The sequence below is a fragment of the Magallana gigas genome, chromosome 1 (assembly GCF_963853765.1).
Source record: "Magallana gigas chromosome 1, xbMagGiga1.1, whole genome shotgun sequence".
NCBI classification, from domain to species: Eukaryota; Metazoa; Mollusca; class Bivalvia; order Ostreida; family Ostreidae; genus Magallana; species Magallana gigas.
Genome location: NC_088853.1, coordinates 70,017,005 through 70,044,849, shown reverse-complemented (window position 1 = coordinate 70,044,849; position 27,845 = coordinate 70,017,005). Strand labels below are relative to the sequence as shown.

The 27,845-nt window shown below is 36.4% G+C and overlaps 2 protein-coding genes across 2 annotated transcripts; one reads left to right on the top strand and one right to left on the bottom strand.

Moving 5' to 3' along the window:
• The first annotated feature begins 471 nt into the window (after nt 1-471).
• LOC105319775 (uncharacterized) lies at nt 472-9,545 on the top strand. Its single transcript, XM_011417453.4, has 4 exons — nt 472-788; nt 5,731-5,844; nt 9,047-9,104; nt 9,303-9,545. Exons 1-4 carry the CDS (start codon nt 740-742, stop codon nt 9,424-9,426), a joined length of 345 nt encoding a protein of 114 aa, XP_011415755.3. The 5' UTR covers nt 472-739; the 3' UTR covers nt 9,427-9,545.
• Nucleotides 9,546-10,374: 829 nt separating this feature from the next.
• Nucleotides 10,375-25,991, bottom strand: LOC105319156 (streptococcal hemagglutinin). The gene is made up of 5 exons (XM_011416568.3): nt 25,805-25,991; nt 23,840-23,996; nt 21,855-22,227; nt 12,818-19,322; nt 10,375-12,428 (listed from the first exon to the last, which is right to left on the bottom strand). Exons 1-5 carry the CDS (start codon nt 25,825-25,827, stop codon nt 11,351-11,353), a joined length of 8,136 nt encoding a protein of 2,711 aa, XP_011414870.3. The 5' UTR covers nt 25,828-25,991; the 3' UTR covers nt 10,375-11,350.
• Nucleotides 25,992-27,845: the final 1,854 nt, after the last annotated feature.

Here is a 27,845-nt window from a genome sequence, read left to right as displayed (position 1 = left end):
TATAAGAATATAAAAGATTATCTTTCACTTTTTTGTGAATTGTTTTAATATTTATATGAGAAATATGTGTTAATTAAACTGTGATCCGGGTCTTTAAAAACTGTTGGTTCCGGGAAACCTTATAAATTAGCACAAAATATCAATTCTGTGAACAGAATCGTGGATATAAATCGGATTAGGGGATTAAATGGCTGTTGTTAATTTAATATTGTATCATTACAACGATATTTAAACAAACTCTCAAAGTACGGGGCGTAAAAGGTCATTATCCAATGATATGACGCGTTACAAAGAAGCAGGGCTGTCGGGAAGATTTTTAATTAAGGAGTTCATTGATTTGCTGTTTGCGGGATTGTCAATAGCAAACAACTCAGCGTCATGTTGGCTGTTTATGAATTATTTAATATAGATTATCACCAATAAAATTCCATCGATCGAAGTCAAATTGATAAAAAAAATCGTCCTCTGCTTAATTGGTAGATTTCAACAGATCAGGTCGGGGGCGAATTTTGTTCGGATATAAATTGATTAACCGTTACAGGTTCCGTGTGTTAACGTTTTCGACATCGTCAGATCTGTTGGTATTTTGTATTAATCGGGATAACAGTTTTAGTTAATTTTCAGTCAAAATGATACAAAAAAATTTCTTGTAGCGTGCTGGAAAAACGACAGAGTTTTCGCTCAATTGTTAGACTCGACCAAAGATACTTTCATAGATTTTTATTTTTTTAAAACTAAAATGCTGTCAAAAATTCTGTGGGTGCTGATTTCTACCTTCCTCTCATTGGGTAAGTTAAATCATTCTCTCTCTCTCTCTCTCTCTCTCTCTCTCTCTCTCTCTCTCTCTCTCTCTCTCTCTCTCTCTCTCTCTCTCTCTTGTATTTATATGTATATTCTACTTTTTAAAACATTATTTTGATATACGGTGTAGCCTTATTCCTTTTTTTTTTAATTATCGCACGTTCACTAATCACTCATCTAATTTTAAAGATTATTTCTTCAGTCGAAGAAAAAAATTCGGAGAAAAACAAATTTGATTTTACGATTCACTAATGATTATATTTGAATTGAAAACTTGCCGTAAACAAATCTACCATGACAATTTTAAACACGTAATAGCCTGTATTTAGATGGAATTCCGTTGAAGTTCTGCTTGAGACTAAATTCATGGACAAATTTTAATCTTAGATTTTTATGCTTTTAAACTTTGATATTTTTGGAGGGTTGTTTGAATGAAAAATCCCCACCACCCCCGGCCCTTTTTTAAAGACATAATACTGTTATATCTTATTTATTCAATGCACTTCTTAACCCTTCCTGCATATTTGCGGAAATGTACTTTTATATCTTTTGGGGGTTTTTTTCATGTAAAACGTTATAATGGTGACAGACTTTAACCCGTTATTCAAAAAAAAAAAATTTAAAAAAAAATCAGTCAGTCATGAAGCCATTATCACTTTTTTCTTCCTTCCTTTATTGTTATTGGTCTATTGTGTCAAATGTCCAAGTAAGATATGTTTATTAAAAGGAAAATAGAGACAAACTGGGGTGGGTTTTTTTGTAAAACGGGTTTAAATGAAGTTGGAGATGTGCATCATTTCTTGTTTGTGTGTTCAGTGCATTTGAAAAAAACGATCCGTTGCTCGAGTGTAATACGATCCAAACTAATAAAAAGGAACGTTTTTAGCTGTCAAAAGCAATGATGTCTGTCATCCTTTAATTCCTTACGATTTAAATGAAAACAAACGAAGCTTTATGTCATTGGTTTTGATTTTAACTATCGTGAGCAAAAATGAAGTAGAATACGTTTAAAGAGACAGGAAGGTTAACAAATTAATCCTCAGATTTCCTACATTCTATAAAAATCTATGTTTGATATTCTTTTACTATTGTCCTTTACAAAAATTTAGATTATTGATAATCAAAATTTATCATAAGTAGTCATGTTGTATATTTGATTTGATAAAATGAAATATACCAGAAAGGACACTATTAACAATAATTCAGTAAAGAAATCATCAACATATTTGAACTTTAACATTTTAGAATGTTCTTATACATTGTTATACAGAACTCTTCATCTCAGGAAATGAAAAACAGTTAATTAAAAAAAACAAGTTATTTTGTTTCCAATAGTAAGAGGGATTGATCGCCATTTTTATACTGTATTTAACTCCTTTAGAAGAAAAGTTTTATATGAAAATATAGTACAATTCTCTAATTTACAATGTAAAATTTATATGATTTTTTTCTCTAATGATATTTTATAGGTAAACAAATCATTTCTGAATGTTTTTGGTAGATCTTATAGTTAATTTGCTGACCAGCAAAACTCCTTTTCACAAAAGGTTATTTATAAGGATTTGCCAGTTATATTGTAAATTCTAAATTATTTTAGCATACTAGAATGTGCTTTGGTATTGATTGGTGTGAATTTTTCAGAGTTTTTTAGTTCTGGTCTACAAAAGCAAAAAATAAAAAATAAATAAATAACAAAATATCAACTCTTGCCGTTAATTAAGGGAGCTCGATGGTCATGGCCATTTTTAGACTGTATTGATCTCCTTTAAAATGAGAGTTCTGTACAAAAACATGGGAGAATACTCAAATTTACAAGGTAAAATATATTTTTTCTTTCCTTATTAATAGTTTATATAGCTAAACAAATCGTATCTTAAAAGTTTAAGCAAATCTGATGGTTAAGTTTACTGTCCATGCCAGCCTCTTTAATAGACCTATTACTGATATTACTGTTAGTACTATTGGGTTGGGTATTAAAACTAATACTAGAGTGTAAATACTGACGTCGTTAATGAAAATTGGTGCTCAATTTCTCCAAAAGACCCTCTGTTAACAATTCTTTTGTACTTAGCTGCGCTGCTGTAATCGGTGGATGTATGTATTAAATTTACAATATGGCAGATGGTCTTTTTTGACAACACATATCAGATGACTTACAGACTATTAAAAGAAGTATGTCTTCCGCAAAAAGATTAAGAATTGAACTAAACACTGATCAAATTAAAAACACAAATTAATCTCTAATTTGACAGAGAAAAGGAAAGAGATTTAATTCATCGATTATTTATTTTGTGTCATATGAAGGTACATGTACGTCTATTGAAACCTATCTATATATGAAACTGCGAGGCATGCATGTTGCGATGTTTTGTAAATAAACAAAGTTTGGACACAATTTTCCTGAGGCATAGAATGGTAAAACATTTTGGAAAACAGTTGATAAAATTGTGTGACAATAAGAAAGTATCATACATAAACGATATCGATAAATGATCGCCCAAACTTTTCCTAGAAAAGCGTTTTGTTTCGTCTGCCATTTTTTTTTCATCTTTTTAAACAATTATTATTCATTCAACTTCATCATACAACGGGGGACAGAGATAATAATAACGAAATAGAAACAAAACAAATTTAAATTAAGTTTTTTATTTGCTCAAAATATACATATTATGGCATTATATTTACATTCAGTGTATATTTGATATCAGAATTTCTTATCATTTTTCCCCACTTTGTTAGTAAGTTAAATAATACTAGCCGAAAATTTGAAACTGCGCGTTTCTCTCTCTCTCTCTCTCTCTCTCTCTCTCTCTCTCTCTCTCTCTCTCTCTCTCTCTCTCATACATCACCCATAATCCTCATTCCTTCTCTCACTGTAGTCCACAATTCTTGGGCTATTCTAGTATGGAAATTTAATTTTCCTATCTTGAATTTGGGAGAGGGAAAATCCCTGGTGAGTCGAACAGAGCTATTCTTGTCTTTTTGATTCCAAGATGGCCGTCCATCTGAAAGGTTAATTATGACTGCAGACGACTCCTCCCTGCCGAGTCTTTTTTTATGCGCTCCTAAAGACGAGGTTTTATTCGGCGTCGATGTGGGGTAATAGATGAAATTAACACAGCGTCTCTCATGTGTATATTGCTCGGTTATTGGAAACAAACAGATATAGAGCATTAAAATGTATACAAGGCGACCCTATAATAAATTTTATTTCGGGTTTTATATGTTTCTTTCATCTATCTTGGTTTTCTTATAATTTTGATGAGCTTTAATTTGTTTAAAATTTTCTTTTTCGGTTCTTTTTTATCATTGTAAGTTATTCTTTTATGTTTCGCGTTCTCAAAAAATAAGAACTTTGTATATAAAGGCATATTAAAATTAAAAAAAAAAAAGAGAGAGTTTCTTAAACAAATAATAAAACCTTAAAAGAAACATTGAAATAATATCAGAAATTCCGAGATACAACAGTTATTTTGACACACCTGCCGTACTTTGAAGTTAAGTTTCTGGGTCAACAGTCCACACTGATTATGTAACTTTCCGGAATCTTGACCATATGGTCCCGGTTAATTACAAGATAGCGTCCTAGAGTACATGCCAATCAGTTCGACACAGGTCTCCGTTATTGAAAAACGCACCTACAGTTTGTCTTTTGAATCTCTTTGGATATCTGCAAATGTTTGGACAGCAAAGAGTTTAATGCAATAAACACACTTCATAACTATTCAGTAAACTCGTCTAAGTGAAATGGAGTTGAGGAGAAACAATTTTTCTCGTTTTTTAAGGTGTATTTAATGTTGACCACTGCCCCAGTGAGGTTTCATAACTTTTAGATTATTTTTAACATGATAATATTCCATTTTAATTATCTGTTAGATACTGCGTAGTAGTTAATCAATGTGTATCTGTGATTAAAGAAGGTTGCAAACAATGGCCTTCGGTCATTCGGTGTTAAAACGGTTTAACTTAAACCCTTCACATGCGCGGATATTGGGAGGGGGCAGAGGGGGGGGGGGGGGGTTGGTCCTGAAATTCAAAATTACCAAATTCACTCCGTAAAATTAGGCCTCGTCCCCCTTCCGCGACAAGCAAACTTATCCCCCGGACTCTCTGGAAAAAAAATTCTTGATACGCGCATGCGCCTAGTTAGAGTTTTGTGGATTCTCTCACTTACTCCCCCACCCCACCCCACCCACTCGATTAACTTCACGCATCTATCTTCTTTTTAAATTATTTTATTACAACTAACAGGGGCATCATTTCCTCTGACTTTAAGGAGGTAGCGTAGAGTACTCGATTGAAACTTCCCGAGGTTGTCACTCATAAAATGCACCAATGTTACAGACGGATAACAATAGTATAAAACCTGACAGTAAGCTTTAGAATACAATGTCAAATCGCGAGAGGACTCGGGAGAAAATTGATAAAAGAAATCCGATCTATCCAATCTTTGAAACACAGAGAATGGATACTGTTGAATACCTGATGTGCTTGATCTTTGTTTTTCATTCTAGCATTTAATTAATACGTGTTATTGTTTTTAAAAAAAAACAGAAACAAAATCAAGGAGAAATATCGGTTTTACTTCCTATTAGATTTTGATTAGAGAGAGGTTGTTTCGGGAGGGGGGGGGGTCGGTTTAAATATAAAAATGTTCGGTTTTTTACATGTATGAAATAAACTTAGAAAACAAAACAACTAAGATTACATGTATATACATTTAATACCACTGTGCATATGAATAAGATTTAGAAGTTATAAATTGTTTTTGCTTCCATTTTCTAAATTGTTATTTTTTTTCGGGAGACACAATGTCTGTTTGAACCGTTTAAACTAGCCGGACTCTTTTACTGTAACAATCGATAGTCACGAAACATTTTCTCACATTATTTCTTTTTTTATTTTGGAATATATATTTCAACATTTCAGGTATCTGTACACAGAAAAGGGCGCTCCCAGATCCCAAGACGTTCAACGGAATGATGGCGGCCATGTCTTTACCCACAATGCAACAGGAAAATTTCCAAAAAATGTGTTTACAAAGTATGTTCATGTTTCTCAAACTACAATCGATTCAAACAAAAAATGATAAAAATTAAAAACCAGAAGTATTCAAACATTTCATGACCAACAGGGGAATAGTAACAACTGCATGTAGGATTCAAACAGAAAATGATCAAAAAATTAAAAAGCAGAAGTATTTAAACATTTTATGACCAACCGGGGAATAGTAACAACAGTAGATTCCTTATTTTACATGACTCCGCTGTTTTAATTGTATAAAATCGCGAGAATGTAAAATCGCGAGCACCGAACTTTTGCTATAATTTCACGTAGTTTATGTCTGTTTTGAATTGTCAAAAATAAAAATTAAGGTATTAAAATTCACAAGGGGTATTGATTCCATAAGGATCTGCAGTTATATTCATGCAGTGGAATACAAATAGGTATTTGTTGGAAAGAGTTTATTCAATGATAATTATCACTGGTTTAGGTCTAAATAATGGTTTATTTGTTTATAAAACAAAGCTTATATACTTTGTTAAACAGTGTTTTTATTTCGAATATGCATAGCAAAATAAACACGGCAGAAGTTTTCCTCATCATTTGATAATGGTTCTATGAATAAAAAGTGTGTGGTCAAATAAAGATACTCAAACAATACCTAATGACTACATTTGTACATTTAAGGTGAAACAAGTAAGTTTGTTCCTTTATCAAGATTTGTCCCGATGCTGAGGCGGATATATTCACAAACAAGAATGTTATTCGCCAAAATAACCTTGAATTTTCACAAGCTTTCGAGGGTGTTTAAGCTAATTTATAACTGAGTTTGTTCATTAGTTACTCTTTTGAAATTTGCAATAGCAAAAATCATTTTACTTCATTGCACGTGCGATATACATGCATCGTATTTTTATGTAACTTTTTTTCAATTGATACCGGTATTACATTTTTAGGAAAACTGCTATGAATGAACAATTATTTTAGTTATTAACAGAATCATTATCAGCCGGAATAAAAAAAATTATGTTTAAGATGTCTTTTCTTTTTAAGAAGGGGCTTTCAAATACCGTTTGGTAATCGACTATTTTCAAGTCTTCTGTATAACAACTTCTCCATGCTAGTGACTGCATTGAAAAAAGTTCATTAAGGAAGCTTATTGATGGCCCATTTATCGATAAATTCATACACAGCAAATAAATACACAATCTGAGACGGGAGGGAAAATCGAGCCGCACATAAAACGACGCCAGAGGGCGCTAGATAACAACGAATGCAAATGTCATTTTTCTCATCTTAAGCACGTGCGTTTTTGTGTTTAAAACCGTATACCCCATAGAGCCGATCACGATTAGTAGAGTGTAGAGTATGGATGAAGTGGGAGAAAGTCGACCCGTTAAAGGGCTAGGTGAAGTATATAAGGGGAGATAAAAAGTTTTAGTACGCTTGAAGAACGTGATCGGAATATAAAAAAAAATGACACCATTTTGTTTTCCACTCAATAAGGTTTGGTTTATAAAATTAAATGATATGCAGATTAATCAGATAAATTGGCACACATTCGCATCACTTTCATTCAATACCGGTGTTGTATTTGCATTTCAAAGTATTTCCGTTTTTATCCGCGTCGGGTAGTTTGTGTCAGCCGTAATGGCTTCTTATCAATTGTTTCAACGCACACCGTGAACCGCAGAAGTTGAATAATGGATCCATAAATACCCAAATCTCGTCCAGATCTCGCGTAATTATGCTAATTCGCTCACCAACAGATAGTTTTAAATGTGAGCTGAAGATGGATTTCTCTTGTCCTTCAATATCTCAGCAGTTACATCTAAATCATTCAAAATACGGGGAAAAAATCGCGGATCTCCTGCAGAAGTTAAAATAAGCGGTTCATGTTTTTCGAGTACTTGATCTTTTAATACAGTTATTTCGACCCAGGAAAGCTTATAATAATTGAATGCGAAAACTAGGTGCAATATACTAAAACCATTTAACTTACATATCGATATATAATATAATCCGGGTAACTAAAGTCCGAGTCCCCCCCCCCCCAAAAAAAAAAAACCCAATAACAACATCATTAGAAGATTTCTACTGAAACCAGATTACGTAGGATCCGGAAGTAAAGCACCGTATGGTTTACACAGTTCAAATTCACAAACATCTCGGCTAGCTTTGTATTGTTTATATTCACACACAATCAACTTACATATCGATATATAATCTAATTCGGGTAAGTTTTCACCCCCCCCCCCCCAAAAAAAAAAAAAAAAAACAGAACAAAAAACAAAAACAAAGAAAAAAACAAACCAAAACAAAACAAAAAGAAAAAAAAATTAGATAATTTCTATGGAAACCAGATTAAGATAGTGGAACGCTGAATGGTCAACACAATTCAAACTGACAAACAGATCGGCTAGCTTTGTAATTTGGACTGTCATTTAGACTTTGTTTAATCAAATTAATCGTATTTCATTTGTAAATATCAAATTAATGTTTACCGGCATATTTCTTTCTATCGTCAATAAGTATATTATTGTTACTACGGAACATAGCCCGACATTGGTACACATCAAGGACAATTGTACGGTCTTTAATTTCTCTGGTAGAATTATAAAATTAGTACTTTTAAGATGTAAAAAATCCAATAAGTATCTTTGAACATAGGTTTAGAAATTATTGTTAGGAATTGATAGTTGAGACAAATCAAAACGGATCTCTGAAATTTGTTTTAGGAAGTGATATTTGAGAAATATTCAAAGTACCTATTTGATTTATGAAGTATTGGAATGATATCTGACTATAGTTCTAGGCCGGAATAGCCAGGAGAATCAGATACACTAACACAGAACTTATCACCATAGAACTGATCCCATTGTGCTCAGGTTGATATTTATAATCTGCGATCATCTCAACAGAAAAAATATCCCGATCAAAAATGTTTATTTTACCAAACACAAAAACTTCGTAAACAAACGGCGGTTTTGTTGCGTATATATAGACAGAACAAAGCATGCATGTAGGTCAGTGTTAAAATAATGTATGTAAATTGATCCCCACTGACAATATAAATTATACATGTAACAACAACAACAACGAAAATCGGAAAAAGATTATAAAAGATGCACTGGATGTATCATATAGGCGGTGCTCTTTGGCCAAAAAAAATATTGTGGATTTAATTTGATTTCATTTTGTCCAAGCAAAAAACTTTATTTTTCTTTTTTTTCTTTTGAAGGTATACCAACACAAGTTTTACTTCAAGAGATATACTCTCGTATGGGACGAGAAGACTCGTGAGTTCTCTCTCTCTCTCTCTCTCTCTCTCTCTCTCTCTCTCTCTCTCTCTCTCTCTCTCTCTCTCTCTCTCTCTCTCTCTCTCTCTCTACCGTACTAACATTCATGTAGACGATACCTGATGCCGAGTAACCATTGTATTATATTCCATTTTGTCATTTTTGACCATCTCTAACACAGTTTCATTCTGATTTTAGAATGAGCAAATCACTTCCGGATCCGGTTGACCAGGACCTAGACAGAGCATCGCAGGAAGACAACATTATGGCACAGAAACGCGGCGGTAGACATAAGATTTCCGGATTCTACAGCAACTGGTAGAGCGCTTCAATGAACTATGTTCTCCCATTGTGGGACGTCATCTAGAAATCAATTGTGTTACGTCATCTAGAAATCAATCCGTGTTTCCTACCGAGATAAAATAAAATCATTTTAACATTTATCTTTTTCACGTGTTTTGGTTTGGTTTTGGTTTTTAAACTCATCCATGCCACAGGTGTTTGAGACAGGACCGATCCCTCCTTCTATCCACCTAGACCCCCGGGACTAAACTCATCCATGCCACAGGTGTTTGAGACAGGACCGATCCCTCCTTCTATCCACCTAGTCCCCCGGGACGAAATATGTTCTGTTAGCCATATTTTTATTTGAAAAGCCGTAAAGAAGCCTTAAATGAAACATAATTTAAATATTGTTGTCCTGTACAAAAATTGATCTGCTATATATTCCTTAGAAGACAAATTTACTTCTTACGAAAATTAATGATTCTTTCAAACCTTTTTTATCATTCGAGTTTAAGTTACATGCAGACTTATCATACTAGCAGGTTTTTGCAGCAAATTCTAAAAATACAGCTCATATTGCTTTAATAAGACATTCTAGGCTGAGAAACACCATGAGCAGTGTATGTATAGATTACTATTTATTCACCTTAATTACAATGATTTATAGACCCTTGTGCATTGTTTGGGTTTTCACAGTAACTCACGTATGGGGTGTTTAAACTAGAATTACTAGTATGTTAACGCGGATCTAGAAGGGAAGACCCCCATACAATTTAAATCTTAATCTTTATAAGGCATTGACCCCCCCCCCCCCCGCACCCAACACAGATATCCCAGACCACGCACGATATTGATAAGATGACCATAGATACTGCATTTTATCAAAAATTCACATTTTGATCAATACGTTCGGTTTGTGTTTCCTCCAGCTCTGTGGTAAAGTCCCAGAAAGATCCGATGGCGTCTGTACGAATATAACACATTAAATAGGATTTATTTTGTTTTTTATGGTTTATTGGTAATAAAATCATGCACTGCACATTCACACATAGGGCCCTACCAAACAACAACATTCACACGACAATTGTATGAAAAAGTAAAGATCGCATTGTAAATTTGACAAAAACAAAACGGTCAAAAATGTCAAAAACAACAGATCGGATATTTCCGGGGGGAAAATTGTGCATAAGATATCACTAAAATTAATCGGTTTAAACCTTGTACTTTGCGTAAAATACTTCTTACAAATTATGCATAAACTCAATATACATATACAATAGGTTCATGCTTTGAATAAATAATACATTAATCTTTCTTATCATTATAAATATCAAGCATAGAAGTTTAATCTTATGCGGTTGAACTGAATAACTCTAGATCTAAAAAGGTATATTATTTGTATATTTGGGTTAAATAATAAAGATATATCCATAATATTGAGTACAATCGGACAGATTCTTTCGTCAAGCTATTCTTATATGTCATTCTTTGCGACTTGATGGATCTATTTTATGATGTGGTCATTCACCAGCCTATGACGCCAACGTAAAAGGGTTCGTTCGTGACACTTGGCCACGAAACACTTAATAGCCTATGCTCTGATGCCTAACATTATCTGATCATTGCAAAATAAACCTAAAAAAATGAGAAGAATTTCGTTCCCAATATATGACAAACATGTAACAAGAGTTAACTCAAAAAATGCAATTACAACTTATGGGAAAGTAGTGTAGCTTTTTCGTCTTATAGTTTGCAACAACCTTTACCCTTTGCAAGGCATAGATATTATGAATAAAAAAAATAATTATAATTCTCATTAAGACCAGAATAAAACATTTCACGTTTTTTTGTTAATTGTTGATAATGCTTTAAGTTGCAAGATATTAACTTGTTACCAGTGTAGGAATAATACGAAAATTACTATTGCGAAAATCGTTCCTTAAGACAAAAAGTTCATTTCTTTAAAACCCGAAGGCTTCAGCAATTTCATGTAAGACACGCCCTCTACTGGCAGGACCACGCCTTCTTCCTCCTCCTCCTCCTCCGCCGCCGCCGCCGCCTCGGGGTCCACCAGGACCAAGACCAAGCTCAGCTGCTTCGGCAGGATCCATCATCATTCCTGCCAGTCTGCCTAGCTCTCCAAAACCACCGCCGCCTCTTCTACCACCACCGCCTCCCCATCCACCGCCAACGCCTCCCCAGCCTCCGCCGCCTCCACCCCAACCGCCTCCGCCGCCGCCGCCGCCGCCGCCGCCGCCGGCTCCACCTCGCTGTCCGGGAGGAACATCACCGGGCTCAGGGATCAGACCTAGCACCTCTTGCCATTGTCGAGACATTCTTCTTCCCCCGCCGCCGCCGCCGCCGCCGCCGCCACCACCGCCCGGTGCTCCCCATGGATCAGGTCCAGGCTGTGCCCATGGATCTGCTGCTGCTCCACCACCGCCCGCTCCTCCACCAGTCGCCCAAGGATCTGCACCACCACCTGCTACATTCCAAGGATCTGCAGCGGCACCCCATCCGCCGCCGCCGCCTCCTCCTCCTCCACCGCCCCATCCACCACCGCCGCCACGTTGACCTCTGCCTCGTCTTCCACCTGCTGGCGGATCTGGGGGCTCTGGTGCCAAACCTAGCATGGTGATCAGCTGCTTGCTCATGGCGGACTCCACCGCTCGTTGGACGGGATCAGGAGTAGTTGGTGGTGGCGGTGGTTGATAGTGTTGATTGGTGGCGCTATTTGTGTGGTTTGTATCGTAATGCGAATACTGTTGCTGTCTTTGTTGCTCCTGTCGCCTTTGGATCTCGCTGCGGTAACCTTTGCCGACTATGTATGGATCTCGAGGGAAGCTACGTCTCCTTGGGAGTCGAAGGAACCTTCTCAGCTCAGGTAATATGTTAAGTACAGCTGTACTGACGGAGCCCTTGAGATGGGCGGGGTTAATATTCATGGATCGCAGGAAATCGGCGCCTGTGGCGTACAGGAGGGTCATGATTGTCTGTTGATTTTGGCCCATTGATTTGATCATGCTCAGCATCACGTTTCTGAAAAAGTACCAATGCAATTTGTATAACAGCAACTTTTCATTCCCAATATCCTGATATCAATGTAACATGATTGCTAAATTTTCACCAAGACAATTCTCTGTATGACACATAGAACTAAAAATCACTACTATTCATATGCATTTATATTATAGCGATTTCAAATAGTGGAAAAAAACTCATAACATTATCTTTGGCAATAAATCGTAAAATCACAGAAAATAACAACTGGTACATGTATACTAGTAGTTGAGACATACCGTTATTTTGCTCTCTGTTGTCATAAACATAGGTCATTTACATTGGGATACCTGCACTTCCATGCATTGTTGAGGCATATCAACCGCCACGGTTAATTACATAATCATAAACAAAACTTAGAATCTTACCTTGATATAGGATCGACGGATTCCGGCGTCAGGTCGTTGACGTCAATAATGACGGGCGGCTCTGTCGGGATGGGCGTGGTCGTCGTCGGCGCCATCGTTGTTGTGGTGGGAGGCGGCACATTAACTGGAATATCGAACCTAGACGTCCCGACCTCTAAGAAGCTGTTCCATTTGTTGTTGTTGTTCATCATGTTGTTGTTGTTCATCATGTTGTTGTTCATCATGTTATTGTTCATTGTCTGGGTATTAAAGTTGGTCTGTGTGTTCTGAAAGGTACCCCTGTTTGCTGAGGCGTCTACACCCAAACCCCAGGCAGCTTGGCTGGATTCGGTGGGTATGATGGAAGCAAAGTTTGATGAAGAGCCTGATTGCATATTCATATTCGATTGGCCAATTGTTAAAGATCCTAAATCGCCAGATTGAAGGGAATTCGTGGATCCGAAAGTGTTAAATGTGTTGGAAGTATCTGTCTTCATTGTCTTTGAAATATCAACATTGTTGTTGAAAGTATTAGAAACACTCATTGTATTCGATTGATCAAACTTGTTGAATGAGTTCTGACCTCCAGAGGAAACACTTCCACCAGCCATATTCTGATTAGATCCGCCACCAGAAACCTGGAACCCCGATAATGACTGAAGGTTAACGAAAGAGGCGTCCCACGGTGTGGTAGCTTGTGTGGTAGTGGTAGGTCGCCGTGTGGTTGGCGGTGGTGCTTGCGTGGTTGGTGGCAATGGAGCTCTTGTTGTAGGAGGGAGGGTAGGACGAGGTGTCAGAGGCTGAATAACTGGCCTTGAAGGTTGCTCAACTCGAACTTCTTTTCCCGAAGAACTTGTCATTTGAACTCGCTTTGTGGATGTTGATTGTCCAATACTGGATGACGACATAGATGATGAAGATGAAGCAGAGATAGATGATGAAGAGCTGGAGGATGCCGGTGACAATCCTGTATTGTCTATGTTGTAGGCAGCGTCCCAAGATGCACCTGCATTTCCAGTAACTGCTGGATCAACTATTGGTTGTGTTGAGTCTACGAAAGCTGCATCCCAGTTAGAGCCAGATGCCCCAACTCCCATGTCAAGTCCACCAGTGGCAGTATTATCAAACATGTAGGTGGTATCCCACGCGTTGTTGGCTCCAGTGGCTAGGTTAGAAGTGTCCATCATTAAATCAACATTGCCTGTCATCCCACCGGTTCCCCATTCTGGCGCTGTGTTTCCAAGACCTGTTGCATCAATCATGCCGGGGTCTACCATTTGTCCATCTATTGCCATGTTTCCCATCGAATTGATGTCCATTACAGAGCTACCGGAAATGGCCAATGAAGACGTGTCACCAGAAGAAGACTGAACACCAGTATCAACATAGGCATTCTCCACCACTGGCGCCTCTGTTTGTGGGGGTTGCTGGGTAGCCAAGGGCGCATCAGTTGCTATAACGTTTGTCATTCCTGCAGATTGTTCAGACATTGTATTCGTGCTCGCAGTTTCTGTTTTGGTGTTAACAATTTTATCCTTCTTAACATCACTCTGCACAACTTCACTTGCTGATACGGATTTAGATTCCAAATCCATCGAGCTTGTTGAGGAACTTGAAGAGGAACTAACTGAATCCACTTGGTTCGCTTTTTCTAATGTGGTAGCGGAAGGAGCCCCATCCATTGAGCTTGTCATGTCGATTTTCTTGCTTTGATCTGTTGAATATGGGAATGTTTGGGCGCCACCCATTTGAACTTTAAGCATTATATCGGTAAGTGCCTTGAACATATTAGCTAAAATAGCATTTGGATCTTGTCTACCCTGTGATTTTTCAGTCTGTGTGTCTACTTTAGTTTCTGTATTAGTGGAAGAAGTTTGGGCCGTGAGGTCTGAATTTGAACTAATGTCCCCTCTGCCTGGAACTGTTGCATCGATTGCCACGGACTTTGACGCCTCTTTCATTGTGTTTGTTTGTCCACTTGTCCCACTGGATTCCAAAGATGACATTGTTTCACTGGTTCCTGAAACCTGGGTATCTACAGTGCTCTTTTGGGCGGTGTCCATGGCAACGTCGCTGCCGGTTTGTTGTGCGTTCACCGATATTTCTGATTTTGTGCTTTCAATCGAGGTAATCTTTGATGATTTCCCATCAATGCTATTTTGATTCAACGATTGGGACTGTGCTGAGGCCGCTTTCAATTGTGGTATAGGTTGTTCACCCATTTCAACGTTCTCGGTATTTGTTACCACCACTTGTTTTATAACAGGATCAGGAGGCGGAGTTAAACTCAGTGAAGCCTTATCACCTGATATTACAGTATACGAGTCTGATTTTTGTGTATTGACAGTCTCCACTTGTGATTTGGATTGCACTGACGAGGACAACGATGATGTCTGCGATACTGATAGATCAAGGCCATAATCAACTGCTGTTGGCACTGGTGTTGTTACAACTTCTGTTGTTGTCTTTTGTGTAGTTGGGGCTGCAGTCGTTGTAGTTCTAGTCGTAGTAGTTGGCGCCTGTGTTGTCGTTGTTGTAGTCGCCCTAGTTGTTGTTGTAGTTGGTCTCTGGGTTGTACTAGTACTAGTTGTAGGTCGTAGTGTTGAGGTTGTAGTAGTTGGTGCTTGTGTGGTAGCTGGTTCCGTTGTTGTCGTTGTTGCTTCAGTTGTTGTGGTTGTTGCTTTCGTCGTGGTTGTTGGTTCTGTGGTAGTAGTAGTAGTAGTAGTAGTAGTTGGTGTTGTTGTTGTTGGTTGTTCTGTTGTTGTTGTTGTCGTCGTCGTCGTAGTAGGTGGTGGAGATGTTTCCGGTAATGATGTTACAAAACCAAGTCCAAATGCACTGTCATGTGCCACCTGTCCGCCTGCCGAAAGAACCGGGCCAACTTCAAAAGCAGTAGTATCGGACATTCGCAAAAGTGTATGATCCATTCCACTAGGAATAATTCCGGTGTCAAATCCAGATGATAGTCCCTGACCAGCAAAGTTAGACGACAGAACAGATCCTTGCCCAACATTAGCAAAGTTGGATTCATGTACAAAGCTGGCGTCAGCTGCGGCAGATCCTGTGCTAAATTGATCAAATCCCCCAGTCATCATATTACCGTCGTAAGGTACGAAAGATGCAGAATTTTGAAAATCGGCATTTACGGTTTCTCCGGGAGGTAAAGGTATAGATTCGACTGGTCCAGCCGCCAAAAACTGTTCACCTGCATTATTTGACATGTCAACGAAAGAAGACTGAGAATTCATTGAAGTAGGCTGATCAATAAATAACGAATCTAGATTGGTATTGGAAACAGAAGAGTCCATCCAGCTAGTGGACGCCATGTTTTGCTGAACGTCAGTTGGTAAGTTGAAATTAATTTGATACGATGGATCATTCATTCCATACTGAAGTCCAAGTCCCTGATTTAGACCGTCAACGATTAAGTTCTGACCTTGTGGAGCAGTGTCAAGGCCATTGGAGATCCCCCATTGAGTTCCTCCGGCCCCGCCGATATTGATGCTTCCTTTAATAAGGATTGGGCTTGATATAAGCTGATCCTTGCTGTGTGATCCTCCTTCGGGTGGAAGAGTGCTAGGAGGAATTTGTGGTGGAAGTGTTGTGCTGAAAATCCCAACCGGTCGTTCTGGAGTTGGCGATGATGTTTCTTGTACAATGTTGTTCGATGATTTAATCTCCAAAACAGTAGAAGGAGTCGAAATCTCATCTGGCATAATTGTGATGACTTCCAATTTCTTTGTTGGTACTGGTGGTTCTGGTTCTGGGTTTGTATTTACTCTCTGAACATTTGTGTTTTCTATCAACGTATTTGTGGTTTCAATTTTAAGACTGTTTTGATTCGGCATTGCTTGCCAATTCCCTGTTTCTATTCCCATGGTAGAATCTGTTTTTAAATCAGTCTGAGAATTAGTCGAAACTGAAGAAGACGAAGATGAAGACGAAGATGAGGACGAAGAAAATGAAGATACAGATGATGACGTTGGTTCTACATTCATTTCGTTGATATTTGTTGTATTCACTACAACGGACTCTGTTCTTCGTGTATCAGGCCGTACTTGTTGTGAATCAGATGCCAGTTTGTGGGCAATTTTTCTGGAAGGAGTTTTCTCTTGTTTCTCACGAAGAATCTTTTCAATAGCTTCGGATTTGACATTTTGGAAGACTTTTTCTGTATTCAGTCGTTCTTTTCTTTGTTGAATATTACGATTCATGTTGGATACATCATGTCTGACTGAAAATGAATTCTTTGATTCCCTATTTGGTGAAAAGCTATTAATGGTTCTAATTTCTACTCTTCCTTGTTGTCTGTCAGCTAAATTTTTCCTGTTCATATCCTCGTTAGCAATTTCAATATTTCTTGCTTCCAAGACATCGTTTCCATTTTGGGTTATTTCTTGCTTTTTGGTCGTGGAAACTACTTCAGATTTGACAACTGAAACTGGTGCAGGTTCCTTTATCGTAGTTTCTTCTGTGATTGATACAGCCGCTTTGTTATTTTGTCCCGATGAAATTTTCTGTGTCCTTAAGAATGACTCTCTAGCCTCAGACTCTGACACCTGTGACATTTTGTTATAACCAAGGTCAGCTGGACGACTAGAGAGGGACCCGCCAGCGATCGTGAGAGAAGGCCCAGACATAGAGGAAGGAACAGCATAATTTTCATTACTGCTTGGGATCACAACAGTTTGGCGGAAGGATGATCGAGGGTTCGGTTTTGAAATCTGTTTCACTACAAATATTCCTGAATCGCCCGATGACTGTGGGTTGTTGGACATAATTGCTTGTACATTAGATATAACAGTCGATTGGGCTTTTGAAGAAGAGACAGTCTCTGGATTTGATATAACCATTTCGTTTTCAAAGGATTGTGTTTTCGTCTCAGATGAAGGAACTATTTCTTGTATAGGCTCGACTGGTCTCTGATTTTGGTTTTCTGTCTGGATGTTTTCAACAGTCTTAGTTTCAGATTGTGACGTTATTGAGACATCTGCTGCATTTGTTTGTTTCTCAGTTTTCATCTCAATGTCAGCTTTCTGATGTCCGTTAGAAGATACTCGTTTGGAAACAGAAGTATTTGTGATCTCAATGGAAATTGATGGCGGCATGCTGTTTGAGTGGACTTGTTGCTTGACTTGCTGGGCAACATCGATATTGGATGACTCCATTATAGATGGCGGCATGCTGTTTGAGTGGACTTGTTGATTAACTTGATGGTTAACGTTGACCTTGGTTGACTCCACTATTTTTTTTACTGGTACCCCTACAGAACCGCTAAAAGAAGACATTTTACTTGATGATATTCTTCCATTCAAGAGGTCCCTTGCTGAAATTTGAAGGCCTCCCTGATTTCCACTCAGAAAGCCTGGCGGAGTTACACCTTGGTTTTTCTTTCTAATTTCAGTCCGTATAACCTTTTTAATTCCACCGCTGGGTGTATTTGTAACTTGGACGGTCTGAATGGTTTCCGCGTTGCCACCCTCTTTTACATAGGTTACCAACTTCTTAAGTTTCTGTAACGCCAGGGAAACAGCAGAGTGGGGTTTCTTGTCTATTCCACTATGGGTGTTATTGACGACAAAAGACACAGAATGGACTGTTTTACCATCTTTGACAGACGGTTGAACTTGTGATGCCAGTCCACTAGTGATGGGTACTGAGCTATCGATCCCCGACAGTGAAGACTCGGAACCAGTGATTCCAGACGAAGCTGACCATTTAACCGACGTAAGAGGAGAGCTGTGTGACATTCCAGAAGATGAGAAAGAAGATGAAGATGATGATGAGGAAGACGACGATGATAAAGATGACGATGATGAGAAAGAGGATTGTCCAACGACTGGCTGGGACTCAGTTTCTACGTTTGCGGAAAGTGGTGGTGAAATGAGGCCAGTTTGACCCTTCATGGATCCAAGACGACCCACGTTTGAGTTGGCATTAGAACCCGAGAAGCTCACTGTGCTTTTCTTGAGAGAGAAACTGTTGTGTGCTCGTGTAACGGGATTCGGTGTTACCGGGGTAGTCCGCTTCGTGCGAGATAAAATCTTATCAGTGAATTCAGATGAGGACTGAAACCGATTTAACAGATCTGTTGGGTTGATCTTTTCCTTTGTATCCGTCATCTTGCTGGCACTCTCAGCGATGTTCTGGTCAGCTGTCTTCGCACCCTCTCCAAGATAGGGCAACATGATGCCTTTTGGTTTTGGAACCTTTCCTATTGATACGCTTGGAAAAGCGGGTTCCACATCTTTCCTGATCTGCACTTCTTCGTTGGCTACTTTGTTGGACGTCCGGGCATTTCTCTCGTTAAAATCAAAAATTGGAACAATGGGCTCCAGCGATGGGTCTGTTTTCAAATACCGAAATGCTGTGCCTGATGTTTGCTTTCCTTGGGTGGCAGAGTTCAAATTTTTCTTCAGAATCGTTTCTGGGGGAAGAATAGCGATGTCAGCGCAGTTATAATATTCCTCCTGTGGCCCACATCCTGTACGGCTCGAGCCGTCTTCACATTTACCCCAGTTCAGCGCTACAACAAACAACAGAATTAGTTTATTAACAACTGGTGGTAAATGTGTCTAATAAGATTAATGTAGAAATAACAAAAATCATAATACTTGTGATAAGTTTTTTAAAAAAGCGTTTACTTTCATTCAGCGCTAAAACAAACAACAGAATCAATTTATCAATAAGAGGTTTATGATTCTAATAAGATTAATGTAGATATAAAAAAAATCATAAAACTTGTGATAAGTTTGTAAAATAAACGTTTGCTTTCATTTAACGCTAAAACAACTACATAATCTTTTTCATAATAATACTTTTGAAGATTTTCTATTTTATTGTCGGCGCAAATGCAACGTTTGAAATTAATGATGAATTTTAGTCGAAGTTATTATTTTCTTATTGTAATATATAGCAATTAAAACGGGTTTAAATGGGTTATTACACAGAATAATAACAAATAATGATCAAGTTTCTTCTTCTTTTTTTGTAAATGAATATATGTAAATTTCAATTTACATTATTTTCTTTTTATATTGAAAGTTCAGACCATGTTGATTTGATTTCATTATGAAGAATATTACATTAGAAAGATATAGAAGATATGTGTTAAAACTCTTTGAAATTTTCCCCATTGAATCATTGTAAAAAACAAAAAAAAACCATTTTTTAGAAACTTCACACAAACAAAATGAAGTATACTAAGTTTGAACTATAAATTGTGTTGTTCAACATATAATCTATTAACACGTTAGTATAAAAGCGTGTTAATGAATGAAAAAATCAAAATTCCGATTGGAATACATAGCAATCAAATCAACATTATTGCAATCAATATAAAAAATATAAATAAAACATGCGATTGTATTAAATAACACATTCTTGTGAAAAATTCTTCTGTTCATTTCCATTGTTGGTTCACATCACAGAAATACTTTAATGAAAAAAAGGTTTAGCATCGGAAATACTTCTTTATTCGAAAATAAGCTGATTCGATTAACTCGAAGGTTTCCCTATTATTCCTTTTCACCTCAAACCTAGATGTTCTATTTGGCCCCAAAAACATCTGGTTGAAAGACCAAAAAGCAGCAAATTCTCCCATTAAAAAAAAGTTATGTCGACCAAAAAACATTAACGTAATTTTCTAAATCATATTTTTGAAACAAAAATTTATATGAGCCGTAGATTGCAATACTGAAATTTCTGTACAAATCGTTCCAAACAGCTACAATTGGTTCTGTAGCAATAACGAAATATATCAATTGAAAGTGGTGGATGCATTTTTTTTATAATCGAGATTTCTAAAATTATCCTCCTTAATTGTTCTTTGTTTATATTAATATTTAATTATATATTACAAATAAATACTATTTTTAATAGTTTTTAGATGATGATTTTTATGAAATCTTGAAAACCAAATATATAAATACACGGGCTTTATAAAAATCAATTTTACGCATATCAATTCAGATTCTTTACATAATTTAAGTGTCATGTATAGAGCTAGATTTTAATCATTAAGATATCTTTTATATCTCGCATATTTTTGAATAATAATCCATCTCTCTCTCTCTCTCTCCAATTTTTTCTATACAAATAATATATAGGAGACCATTAATCAAGCGAAGGAGAGGACCCCCCAACATATCTGCATTATAGGACAGAATATTCAGGTATCTATAATGGATATGCCTTTTAATACTTCTATTCCCCGTCCTATATTGATCAATTTGTCAGACGTGCCTTACTTGTTTAAGTGCTAACTAACCGCTGTTTACCAGTTTTATCACGCGTTTACCAAAATAAGCATGTCTGTGGACGCTACACGAAAAATCGGCCCGGGGACATGCGCATTGACATCAGTGGGTTGAGAGCCATTTAAGGGCAATAAAAACCATGTACAAACTCGTGCCGTAATCATTAAGCCTGGGTAATGTTGTCCACAACTATTTGTCGCCGCGTAATGCGTTCAGGTGAGGGGCTATTAATTACTGGCGTAAAGCAAGGGGACTTCTTAAGTGTTTGTTTGTTTGTTTGTTTGTTGATATTTTCGCGAGTGCAATTCCATATGATCGGTTATCATTGTTTGATCTATATTTCTGGTATGTGTTAGTTTGTGAATTTTTGTACTTAAACTATAATTATATATAGGCCAATGCATTTCATTTCCGCATCAATATACATGTATATTCTGGGATATGTTTTGATATATAGTTCATAAAATTAATTTATACTATTTATAAGAAACTGACTTTTTTAAATTGCATATTTAGGGAAACTATTAAATGTTTAAATTGGATGAATTGAATAAAAATGAAAAAAAAGAATGTTTTTTATTATTATTAAACGTTTAAGAATTCTGATATAATGCAAAAGAACGATGTGAACTTTAGTTAATGAAGGTTATTTTAATATTACAGAATTACGTGAATTGGTCTAGAAATAAAAGCCCCCCCCCCCCCCCCCCCCGTCTCCGCCACCAAAATTAGCTATTTTTAAATGGAGTTTCTAACCAAATTAACGATATTAATTGAGAAAGTCTCCATGTGTGTAATACCTGTGTGCCATTTCCACTGTAGAACACAGCGCTCACAAGCGACGCCCACCGGAAGTCGGATCTGGAGGTGATTCATCCCACGATGAACCGCCTCAAATTGTTTGCCATGGCCCTCAATCTCTAAATGGTACTTATCCAAACACGCATGCGTCACCGGAACTGATTCTGACACTTCGGGACACAAACGGAATTCAAAGTATCCCCTCATGTTCTTTTTAACTTCCACTATAACGTTTATAAAAGTGTCGTTTGTACTATAATAACGGGAAACAATTCCGTTGGCAAATTTCCCGCCAACCTCGTTATGGCGAGGTGAAACGTCATACGGGTCACCACACACCCCACATTTGCCTGAATTCATCTGCCATTGATGCTGAAAGAAATACAAACCATTAAAATAGTTAACATGTATAATGAAACAATTTATAGAGAATCTCTCTCTCTCTCTCTCTCTCTCTCTCTCTCTCTCTCTCTCTCTCTCTCTCCTATTTAAGGAGCTACCATATTTTATGCGAATATAAAATGACAAGCAGTTTATGTTTACAAAATTCAAACGTAACGTCAGGATGGTTAATACATTTTTGAGGCTAGTCTTACTATAACGTAGATATCCTTCTTTTTTATTTTTTCAGCCAGTAGGAAAGCGCGTTACGTAACTACGTCATAAAATGTTTCGTTTTCATCCGAGTTAAAGACCTAAATAGAGATGTTACATTTAACCATGAATTTTCAAAATTAAAAATTGTGTGTTTCCTATTCATTTTATTAGTTTGCAAGATGGCGGATGAAACAACTATACATCATCTATATACCATACCATACCATTCATCGCACCCTCAAATTATCACCCCCACCCTTTCCCCCGAATCTCTGTTCAACCCAAGAAAAATATGTAAGAACCCACGTTTTTTGCGAAACCTCTTTTTGCAGGCCAATGAAAAATACGGCATATAGGTACATAACACACAATGAGCGGACAAAGGGCGGGTGAATCACCAAGTTACGATGTACATGTATGTGAATTGATGCTGTAAAGTAAATATAAGCTACAGCTACAGTGTCAACAAAATAAAAAATACAAAATAAAATCAATTATGACATTAGTATTTCTCTCTCTCTCTCTCTCTCTCTCTCTCTCTCTCTCTCTCTCTCTCTCTCTCAGTTTTGAAGCTTTGAAAAGATATTGACGTTTTATGCGAGATACCAAATATGGAACGTTCAGGAAATGGTCGCTTAAGGTGGCACGTCACGGTGTAGCACCGCCATCAATCAAATTAACGTGGCCCTTTGTCAGGAGGCGTCTTATGATGTCCACTCGGTTTGAAAGCTTTCGTTTTAAGCAGACCGTATTAATCTTTTCATCAGCCCAATGATTCTGTTTATAAATAGCCATGTTTTATGATAGCGCGTGCGCGATGTGGACCGTTTTATTGAAATTTCATGACTACGGATTTTATGAGTTGACATGCAAACAAGCCTTTGTTTGCTTACAGTGTCAAAGAGGTCCATCTAGTTGAAACTAAAATATACGTAGATACTCGAAAACAGTACTTATTGATATGTATGTTGCTGTATGCGGGGATGCACGTGTTTCGAACCTCTGTAATCCCTCTGCTTGTGGAGAGAATCCGCAGAGAAAATAATCTTTTAATAATTTATATTAAATATGATAATAAAAGTTTTCATGGTTGGTTAAATGTAATTTAAATTAATTGATTATTAATTTATGAGTTTTTGCTAAATATGGCCATTGACAAAGTTAAATTTTAAGCAAAATTACAATGAAATCAAGCATCTATATCAAGTCTGTAGTTCTGCAACTAATATCATAAAAAGTTTGTATTACGCCTTATAAAGTATATGTACGGTATTGGTTATGAAATATGCTTTTCTTGAGGAATCCTTCCAGTTTATAAAAAAAAAAGGCTGAATCGATTCTCACAGATTTTTTTTTTCATTCAAATACATTTTAAATAAAAGCCTACCCAATAGCCTCCACAGTTTAAACCATCATCGTCACGGTTGATTGGACTTTTGAAACCCCGTCGCCATAGTGATGACCTCTGAGTTGGCTCTAAGAGACGACCTCTAGCGTCGGTAACTGTCGCTAGATATGAAGCTACTGCAATGGCGAGTAATATACTGAAAGGGAAAATTGTGAGAGGTTAAGAAACATTAAAACCCTATAAGTTTGTAGATATTGACTACGTTTTAAAAAACAACTGCCGACAAAGTCGTAAATAGTTTCAGTCATATGAGATGAACTTCAGTGTGAAACATTTTCATCAATTAATTTCATTTCTTGTTTTATAAGTATTATTATTGGTATCAAGTTAAAAACTGTTGGAGGTTAATCCATAATGAAATACTATAAACTTTGGCCGTAAGTTCTTTTGTAAAACGCAGTCCTTCTATTTCATACGCAGAGGTAAATAAAAGCGGTACCTCATGCTATATTACCAACGGATGACGCTTGTATGGCGATTTTATCAATGTTAATGTCAGAACATGGATTATTTTGATTGTTATCGCTCATGCCGTGGGAAGAGAGAATTTTTTTTCCAGCAAAGTCGCTATAACATCGTTCTCTTCTCGTTCACTTCTCGTGTCATCTGACAGCGATATATGTATGTTGAACAAGAGGATAAAAAATAAAATGGTTTGGACGAGAGGTGAAAAGGTGAATGGTCTTTGGTGATTTACGGGGAAAATAGCAAATAAAAAAGTTTCATCATTTACATTAAGGAAAAAAACTTTTAGACAATTTGAGTTATGCAATTTGCACGTAGTGGATTAAAATGAGAAAAAATTAAAAAAAAAAAAAAAGTATGATAATTCGATTCATTTTGTAAAATCTTGGAGTAAAAAAAAATATATTGTACTTAGTAACCGGTTCCTTCCTTTTTAAGGAGGGGGAAACACTCTTAAATATTTGGAGTTGATTTACAGTGGGTTTAGCCATCAAGGCACTGCGGATGCATGGTCACCGATGAATATCGAATAAATGTCCCCCTCGTTATTGCTTTACGATCTACGAATTCTACGCGATATCTTCGCGACATCTCGCGAAGTCTCGAAGACCATTCCCAGTGACAGCATACGAGCGTCTGAGGTTGTTTCATGTGGTACGAATTTGTTGGTATGTCTGAGAGAATCTTTTATTAGATTTCAATATTTTTTTTTCTAAGAATAGGAGTCTATAAATATCTGTGCCGCAGGTAACCCCATTTTTAAACTAAATTAAGAAACGATGCATAACAAAGTTGATATTGTTTTCATAAGCGTCAAGATCGTTGCAACATACATGTATACAAACAATTCTTAGAACCATTTTAACTTTGGTTAGTTGGTGTCAAACTGCAATGTGACGTAGGCCTGTCTATTTCATTGTAGGCCACTCAGCCATTGCTCTTTGAAATCAACACGATTGGTCTGGCTTTTGAGCTGAGACTACTCAATCGGTGTATATTTCACCTGAAGCCAGCGTCATTTTTAACTTGTTTTGACGCAAGGAATAGATAGTTACGTCCTACTGAAAGTCCAAGGCCTTGTTAAAATGGTTCTAAAATTACTTTAGGTAAACTTTTTAAAACTAATTCCCAAGGTGTAACAATTAAGAAGCCTGCTTTAGATTTTATAGTATGACACTATTCTTATTCAACAGGAGAGCAAAATAAACAAACGCATTTTCATCTCTTTTTTTCTTTCTTTTTTTCATATTAGTTCAAATCCATTTAACGTTGCAATGATCTGTTTCATTTTAAATAATGTTCCTATTATACCATTACACTAATATAACATATAAATACCATTTGGGGAAGATGACTTTTATATACTCTATCTTATGTCCTTTCCTTTAATGTACTTACTTAAATATAATAAAAATATTATTAAGTCAAAAGAATGATATCTTTTCAACGATTAACAAACCAAAAGAGAATTCACTTTACCTTTTGGACTTAAATCGAATCATGGTCCTGTACGCTATACACACTCCCTATAAGGGAGGACAAGTGAGTTTGGCGGACTTCCAAACCAAGAAGTCTTTTCACGGAATCTCTAACACTCCGTCCAGTTCCAACCTCGATCTGACAATACCTGACCACGAAAGAAGGAACCAGGGTTCTACCGTGAATATACATCAGTAGGCCCGCAATAGACAGTTTTATTTCTCCGTAACATTAGTTTTTTCTTTATCTGTGGGGTTCCGCAAGGATGCATATTTCGGGGGCATTGTTTTTATGTTATGCTGTTTATGTTAATAGCGCAAGGACTTGAAGGAGTATGTCTTTCATAATTTGTTAATGATGATGGATTCAGTATTAGAATGTATATCTAGAAGTCTATTAGACAAAACATGAAACGGAATAATCATTCTTTTGATAAATAATATTTTATAATCTATATATAATGAAAATAAAATAGTATTATTGTTTTCTTTTTATTATAACTTTAGCAACACATTAAAATATATAAAAATTGTTATGGTTTTTACGAAAATCCTTACTTTAAAAGATGACTTTGGATTAAAAAAAAGTCACACTTGCATCGGAGTACCACTTGTTTCGTAAAATATATTTGATAAATATTCTACAAAAATATCTCACATGCTCAATTTATTTTTTAAAAAATGTAACTTTTCTAAATAAATTTTTTGTGAATGTATATCCCCTTTTGCTGGCCTCAATCTTAATCTGGACACACGACTTGTACAGCCATCAGAGGTGCCACGCTAATTCGGTTCATTAACACAACAGAAATGTATTAACGGCTATGTAACGGACATTTGAGAATTAGGTAATATTTCACTTATGAGCGACCCCTGCTTTTACGATATGCGCTCTTGCGCAACATGCCATGTTTTTATCGAGAGAACCGCGCAATAATTGAAATTTTAGTATTTCTAATTATTACGTGACTCTTAACGTGAGGACGAGAAAAAGCGAGGGATTCCGAGATTGACGCGATAATTAGTGGATTCTTGCGCGTGTCTCATCGATGGAAATGGCGTAAAATTTGTCACGGTCAGGCGCAAGGGTTAAAACGCGCTGCGGTTTATGACAGTGGAATGCACAATGTATATTACGCACAACGATTAACCAACAAGAATATTAAGACAGTCATCGTGAAGATAAAAAAGATATCACCATTTGTTAATGATTTCGCTCGCTTATTCATTTTGCCTACACGAATTTTAAAGTTATAAAACCTTTATATTTTCTAGAAGTGTTAGAACAATTAATGTAATTACATTTATTTAACTATTTTTATTTATTATTTCTTGAAAATTGAAAAAGCCATTTGTGGTACTGAAAATTACAAAATCGCTATACATTTGTACTAACATTAAGACCTTGGTTTTGTTTTAAATGGCGAATAAAAAACCGCAGTGTTAGAAAAAAAGATTTCGTCAAGTAATATAACACAATTATGAAAAATGTAACCAGAATATTGAAAATTTCATTAACATAAAGAAACTGAACAAATGTTTAAAATGTTTTTTATTTTAATCAGTATATCTTTTCATAATAGAATATTATGGGGATTATACGTATTTTACCTTATCAGCTTTATTGAAATTCCTTTTTTTTAGAAAAAAAAAATGCGATGTGAATTAAGCAAAAAACTAATTTTTTCAGTGGGTAGTTTACATGTATACTTACACTCACAAGTTATACAGTTATTATCTACCTCTAAAACTAAAGAACTGTAATTTAGGTTCATATTTATATTATGCAAACAAGCAACGAACTCTCCATGTGAATTATCCAAATTGATTATGTACACTTTGTTTTTCTTACTGTTTATTTAATATGTATATGTTCATATTTATAACCTATGAGACATTTGTCTCTTGGAGTAAAGAACTTGAACTACACTCGGCTTTATAAATTACACGTGTTTTTAATTAATGTATGGTTCACGATCATACTGTCAAATTGATATGTATTGTTAGCTTGGTATAATGGATAAATGTTTTATTATATAATG